The sequence below is a fragment of the Pocillopora verrucosa genome, chromosome 11 (genome assembly GCF_036669915.1).
Source record: "Pocillopora verrucosa isolate sample1 chromosome 11, ASM3666991v2, whole genome shotgun sequence".
NCBI classification, from domain to species: Eukaryota; Metazoa; Cnidaria; class Anthozoa; order Scleractinia; family Pocilloporidae; genus Pocillopora; species Pocillopora verrucosa.
Genome location: NC_089322.1, coordinates 13,303,089 through 13,309,793, shown reverse-complemented (window position 1 = coordinate 13,309,793; position 6,705 = coordinate 13,303,089). Strand labels below are relative to the sequence as shown.

The 6,705-nt window shown below is 39.8% G+C and overlaps 1 protein-coding gene across 1 annotated transcript; it reads left to right on the top strand.

Moving 5' to 3' along the window:
* Positions 1-4,191: 4,191 nt before the first annotated feature.
* LOC131786412 (collagen triple helix repeat-containing protein 1-like) lies at positions 4,192-6,128 on the top strand. Its single transcript, XM_066158482.1, has 3 exons — positions 4,192-4,345; positions 4,712-5,116; positions 5,353-6,128. Exons 1-3 carry the CDS (start codon positions 4,217-4,219, stop codon positions 5,707-5,709), a joined length of 891 nt encoding a protein of 296 aa, XP_066014579.1. The 5' UTR covers positions 4,192-4,216; the 3' UTR covers positions 5,710-6,128.
* Positions 6,129-6,705: the final 577 nt, after the last annotated feature.

The window sequence follows — 6,705 nt, the reverse complement described above, 5'->3', positions numbered from 1 at the left end:
ATACAGCTCTTTAAGTCTCATTCCAGCGAGATAGCGGCACATAAGACTGTGTGAAAAATAATCTGTAGCATTGAAGGCTTACATTTTAGAGATAAATTCCGTTATCCGAAAACAGTAACAGATGTGACCATTACGCTGATAAAAAAAACCTTTAAGTCTTGTAGATAAAAGAAACGCATAAAACAGTGGTAATTAGTAGAAACATCACTTACGAGAACAGACCAAAAAGAGACAAAAAAATCGCTGTTAGTTTTAACTTTACAACACAAGTCTGCAATTTGTACCATTGATGCACAAAAACAGATTTTGGAGATAAAAATATATCTCACCGCCTCAATGTAAGTATGAGTACAGAAATAGACCATAGAACAAATAAACATGATATCAGGCGCTGCATAGTCTCCTGAACATCTAAGGGTTTGACCGCTTTTATCTTGCCGCATTTTGTTAATTGTTTCTGTATCTATGATATTAAATGACAGGTCAAACTAACCAATGATATCATAGGTGTAGGGGCCATTTTTTGTTGGGGGAGGGGGAGGGAGTGAACTACTCGCCCAAGTTGCAAGTCGCTTGCAAGTTGCCCAAATTGTTATGAAACAGTCGAAGAGAAACAAGGGTCACACGATAAATTAACATTGGCCTACATGTGAAATAAATATTTCTTACACATGAATCTATCAAATGAGCCCAAAAACACTTTAAAAGAAACAGCTGTCTCTGCCATTTCGACGGCTGAAGACATCAATGATACGATCCATTGTTGACTACAAAGTTGGCATATGCCCTTTTTACTGTTAATAAGCGCGATGTTACTGACACGCTGTTGCTCCATAGTGCTACAGAGGTAAGTCTTCAATCAGTGGAACGGACTGAATGCCCGTTCCGAGGATCACGATGTAGCAGGTATCGCTGCAAGAATATGTACCACTTTAGAATACTCTGGAAACGTATCAAATAGATCATTCTCGTGTATAACCCTTAGCATCTCTGAAATATTCATCAGTGTGGCCTAATCCGCGCACACGACGAAAACTCGCGTACATATTCTGCTAGGTTTCCAGAATCTCGTCGTCGATTTTGTAAAATTTAGCAACTCGAAAGAAGCTTTCTTCCCAGAGCACAGATTATTTCCTGTTCTTTTTCTCTGAACCTAAGCTGAAGCTCGGTCAGCACCATATCGATGGACGCATCGTAGGTGTTCATACGGTGGTGCAATTCTGATGTCAGCTGCGTTTGTCTTTGCAGGTGATCACCTACAAGGTCTTGAAGGCTGCGCGATGGCGTTTGTCTGAGTGCCCTGTCTTCTCGTAATTCGAACTTAGAACTGGTTAACCACCACTTAATTTTCCAACCCATTGCTGACGCTATCTGTCACTCGCTGTTGAAACTTTAATCACTACGACACTGGCGTAAGGTCTGAATGGTCATGTCGGGATTTCTTCAACTGCAGATGACATCGACCGTCTTCCCTGAAGATATCGGCACAGACTATAAGTGTCGCTCAAAATTAAACACGGTCCGAAGATGAATTTAACTGGCTCTACCACGCTTACTTAAGCTTAAAATAAAAAATGTCTCTTTCAAAGAAAAAAAGAAACGAACCGGAACATGGAAACTTTTGCGAAAATTGGCTTTGCCAAAATTTCTCTTGCTGCACAAAAAATCTGAATTGCCCAAAATTTGGGAGGGGGGAAAAGTGCAAGGTCATCATCAAATTATTTCCAATGACACTCTTATCAAACATTTTTTTTTTCCACTAAGACTGTCTTCTCGGCATATTTTATAGGATTGCTCATTTAACAAGGTGAAATCTGATAAAGCTATTTAAATTTAAAAATTTTTATTCCAGCGTGAAAAATAATCTGAAGCATTCAAGGCTTATATTCTAGAGATAAATTCTGTTATCCGATAACAGTAACAGATGTGACCCTTACGCTGATAAAAAAGAAAACCTTTAAGTCTTGTAGAAAATTAAAACACCTGATTCTAATTAGTAGAAACATCACTTTCGAGAACATATCAACAGGAGAAACAACAATATCGTTGTTGATTTTAACTTCACAACACGAGCCTACAATTTGTTCCATTAATACACAAAAACAGATTTTAGAGATGAAAATATATCTCACTGCCTCAATATAAGCATGAATACCGTAATCGACCATAGAAAAAACAAACACGACATCAGGCGCTTCAGAGTCCACAGAAACACTCTCCTGAACATCTAAGGGTTTGCCCGCTTTTATCGTGCCGCAGTTTGTAACTTACAACACTGTTATCTGTGATATTTAATAGCGGGTCAAACTAACCAATGCTATCATGGGTGCCGGCACGGGCCATTTTTTGCCGGAAGAGGGGGGGGGGGGGGGGGGAAGGGAGAGGAAGTGAACCACTTGCCTAAAAAGTCTTGCAAGTTTCCCAAATGTATATGAAACAGTCGAAGAGGAGCCGGCAAGGGTTTTACGATAAACTAACATAGGCCTACATACGAAAGGAATATATTCTTTAGTATGAATCTATCATATGAGCCCATAACACACGTTAAAAGAAATACAAAGTTGTCTCTGCCATTTCGACGGCTGACGGTATTAATGATACCATCCATTTTTGACTACAGAGTTGGCATATGCCCTTTCAATGTTACGTTAATAAGAGCGGTGTCACTGACACGTTGTTGCTTCATAGTGCCACAGAGGTAAGTTTTTAATCGGCGCAACGGACTCGATGATCGTTCTGTGGAACACGATGTGGCAGGTGTCACTGCAAGAACAAGTACCACTTTAGAACACTCTGGAAACGTATCAAATAAATCATTCTCGTGCATTAACCCTAGCATCTCTGAAACAGTCATCATTTGTGGTCTAATTCGCGCACAAGACGAAATCTCGCGTACATTTCTTTCTCAGCTTCCAGAATCTCGCCGCCGATTTTGTAAGATTTGACATTGTCGCAGAAGCTTTCTTTATCAGGTGTTTCACTGTGACAGATATTCCCAACGCACAGATTATTTCTACTAAACCTGAGCTCAAGCTCGGACAGCACCATGTCGATGGACGCATAGTAAGTGTTCATACGGTGGTGCAATTCCGATGTCTGCTGCGTTTGTCTTTGCACGTGATCACCTACAAGGTCTTGAAGGCTGCGCGATGGCGTTTCTCAGAGTGCCCAGGCTTCTCGTAATTCAAACTGAGAACTGGTTAACCACCTCTTAATTTTCAAACCCATTACTAACACTATCTGCCATAAGCTGTTGAAACTTTCTTCACTACGACTCTGGCGTACGGTCTATATGGTCATGTCGGCCTTTCTACAACTGCAGATGGCGGGGACTGTCTTCCCCTGAAGATATCGGCACATACTATAAGTGTTCCTCAGAAATACTCTCAGCACTCACAGTCCGAAGATGAATTTAACTGACTTTACCACGCCTACTTAAGCTTAAAATAAAAAATATCGCTTTCAAGGGAAAAAAAAGACGAAACGAAACACGGAAACTTGTGTAAAAATTGGTTTTGCCAAAATTTCTCTCGCTGCCAAAAAATTCTGAGTTTCCCAAAACTCAGGAGAGGAAAGGGGGGGGGGGTGGGGGGTGGCAGCCCCCAGCTCCCCCGGCCCGTACGCTCATGGGTGCTATCACCTGTTTCTTCAATCAAACACATAATAGTTTCAGTTAAATTTGATATCATTGAGACGGGTCTGTAATTTGTACCATCATTAACTGTCGACAGATTTTTAACACACCACCTCATGATAAGTTTGAGTCTAACATGCGGCATTTAAAAGTTATTTTAGAATGGATCCAATAACATAAATACCGAAATCGAGCGAAAGACAAATGAACATTATATCACAGACTATATCGAACTTTCCTTCTCAATATTTCTCTTTTGATCAGAGTAGGTAGATTTTGTGGCCCAGATTTTTCTGTGTAATTTCTCTGAATCTGAGTGAAACATTGGTCTGTTGGTCAGTACGTGCTTCATTAGTGAACTGATGAGGATATCACAGCCAAGTTGTTTACCCGGTGTGTGGGTTCGAGAAGCTTCAGACATCCTTATCATTTAGCTCCAGCGCTCTTTAATTAAGGTTGTTAGTTTAGCATGATAACTAACAGTTTGCATTTAATGAAATTCGGTAGGATATAAATAGGCACGTACATAAGGAGATATTTTACAGCGACCACAAAGCATTCGCGCGAAACAACCATCGAAGTATGGGAAAGCTTCTGATTCTCGCTGCTTTGTCATTTTTCTCATTCAAAATAGGAGTAAGTTCCATGGGAACAACCGCCAGTCCTCAACAACAGAATCCACAAACTGGCGCTGACAAAGACCCATGTGAGGTACTCTTGAGCATGCTTTATCCACGATTATTTACTATAAAATCGCATGTACTTTAGGTACTTTAGGTATTTGTCATACTTCAGTTTACCACTCATGTCTGCCAAGCTAAGAGCAAAACAAATCCCTCGTCAATCATTAGTTTTGAAAGACAAAGTAGAACATTGTTGCGAAGAGTTTTCTTTAAGGGATATCTCTACAACGTTATGAGATATTTCAATTTTGCGAGCTGTTTCTTCTAAACGAAGCTAAGTTATCAACGTGATTAGTTTCTGAAGAAACCGCTGTACTACTTGGGCAGACAAGTAAATATCAATGAACATCAAGTACGTTCATCCAGTTACTATATGTTCTTTTTTCTTTCTCAGAAATCCGTTTTTGCTCGCGGATTTTCTGGAATTCCGGGATCGAATGGCATACCAGGACTGCCGGGAATTCCTGGCGCCCCAGGGCCGCAAGGACAACAAGGAAAAGATGGAGCTAAGGGGGAGCCTGGTGTCAAGGGACCGAGAGGTACGACGGGAACAAGAGGACAAAAAGGAAATCCAGGGTCACTTGGTAAAAATGGTGCACCTGGAATGACGGGAATAAAAGGAGATAAAGGTCGTGAAGGGTCACGTGGCAGCAGTGGACCGCCAGGAATCAAGGGTGTGAAAGGAGAGCAGGGATCTAAAGGAGAGAAAGGAGAAATCGTGAATAGTGCAGTGTCACAGACCAACTGGAAACAGTGTGTGTGGAAAAATGATAATGGTAGAGATAGTGGAAAGATTAAGGTACAGAAATATCTAGAAAATGCAATAAATAAATTAAGCGTTAGAGCCTATTTGTCATGGCCATCTCTGAAAGAGTCTTTAGAGAGATGCAGCCAAACTAAAAATATCAATTAAACATTCTGTGCATTCTTGAAGGCAGGAAAAGTACGAGGTCATCATCCAAATTGTTTCCTTTAACACTCTTATAAAACATTTCTTTTGCACTAAGACTGTCTTCTTGGCATTTTTTTTAATAGGATTGCCCATTCAACAAGCTGCAGTCTGATACAGCTATTAAAGTCTCATTCCAGGGAAATACAAAAGTACAAGGCACTTCAAGAAAATGCAACCGGTGGTTCTTCAAGTTTAATGGTAATGAATGCAGTGGACCAATGACAATTGACGCTGTTGTGTACAACAACTGGCCATCTGGGAATCCTGCTCTGCTTCATCACAGATCATTTGAGGGATACTGTGAAAACATTCCACAGGGCAAGGTTACTGTGGAGTTATGGGTAGGACAGTGTCACGGTGTTACACTGGGTGATGCTTACACTGGATGGTCATCAGTATCCCGGATAATGATAGAGGAAGTGACTAGAGCCCAATCCTAATCAGCCCTGTCATCCTCACCTAAGGACTGGAGTGGAATATTCTCTTTTTCATTTATCCATTATTTTAGATTTCCTAATATTCTCGCATTCCCATACTGCCCAAAAATTGAAGTTACTGTTTGTCACAAGTACTATTTTTCCCTGATAATGTTGGATGTTATGAGGATTCCTTTATTCTAATCTAAACCTGTTTTTTTAATCACGTGTACTTTTCTTTGTACTGTTTAATTTATGCTATGTACTAGTAGATGGAAAATTTTTTCCTGTATTATTTTAAGTTTGCCACTGAATTACGATAAAACTGTTTGACATGTGTTTGTCCACAAAATGATAGTTTCTTTAATCATTAGTGATACAACTGTATGTGCTTCTTTGCATTTTTGGTTACATTACAAACCAGATATTATCTCTCACTTTTTTCCATTATTTCTATCACCTTTTTCTCAGTATCTTGAAAAAGAGTCTTGAAACCCTTTAAAACACTAAGTGAAGACAAGAGATTCCTTGAGTGATAAAAATTGAAGGAAAAATGTTTATCATGGAATCTCACAACTGATTCAGTATTTTTTAATTTACAACTAGTTTCCTTTTCATGGAAATATGTGAGCCTCCATGGGAAAACGGACACTAACGCTTTTCCGTTAAACGGTGTAGGAGGAAGATTTGAAACGGATACTAAACGGCTAACTCAAGCGTTTTAATAGTTTCCATAACCGCTTAAAAACGGATGGCAAGAAATTTAAACGGTTGACCAAAGTCCAAAACCGGATGGCATAGGCCTTCAAACGGTTGACCAAAAATTAAAAACGGATAGCACGAAACATTAAACAGTTTACCAAAGTCCAAAAACGGATAGCACACACTGTTAAACGGTTGACCAAATATAAAAACGAATAGCACGAAAAGTTAAACGGTTGACCAAAGTCCAAAAACGGATAGCTCACTCCGTTAAACGGTTGAGCAAAAATAAAAACGGTTAGCCCGAAAAGTTAAACG

Coding starts and splice junctions, on each gene's coding strand:
- LOC131786412 (XM_066158482.1), top strand. CDS start 4,217: ATGGGAAAGCTTCTGATTCTCGCTGCTTTGTCATTTTTCTCATTCAAA. Junction 4,346..4,711: donor CTGACAAAGACCCATGTGAG/GTACTCTTGAGC, acceptor TTTCTTTCTCAG/AAATCCGTTTTTGCTCGCGG. Junction 5,117..5,352: donor GAGATAGTGGAAAGATTAAG/GTACAGAAATAT, acceptor TTTTTTTAATAG/GATTGCCCATTCAACAAGCT.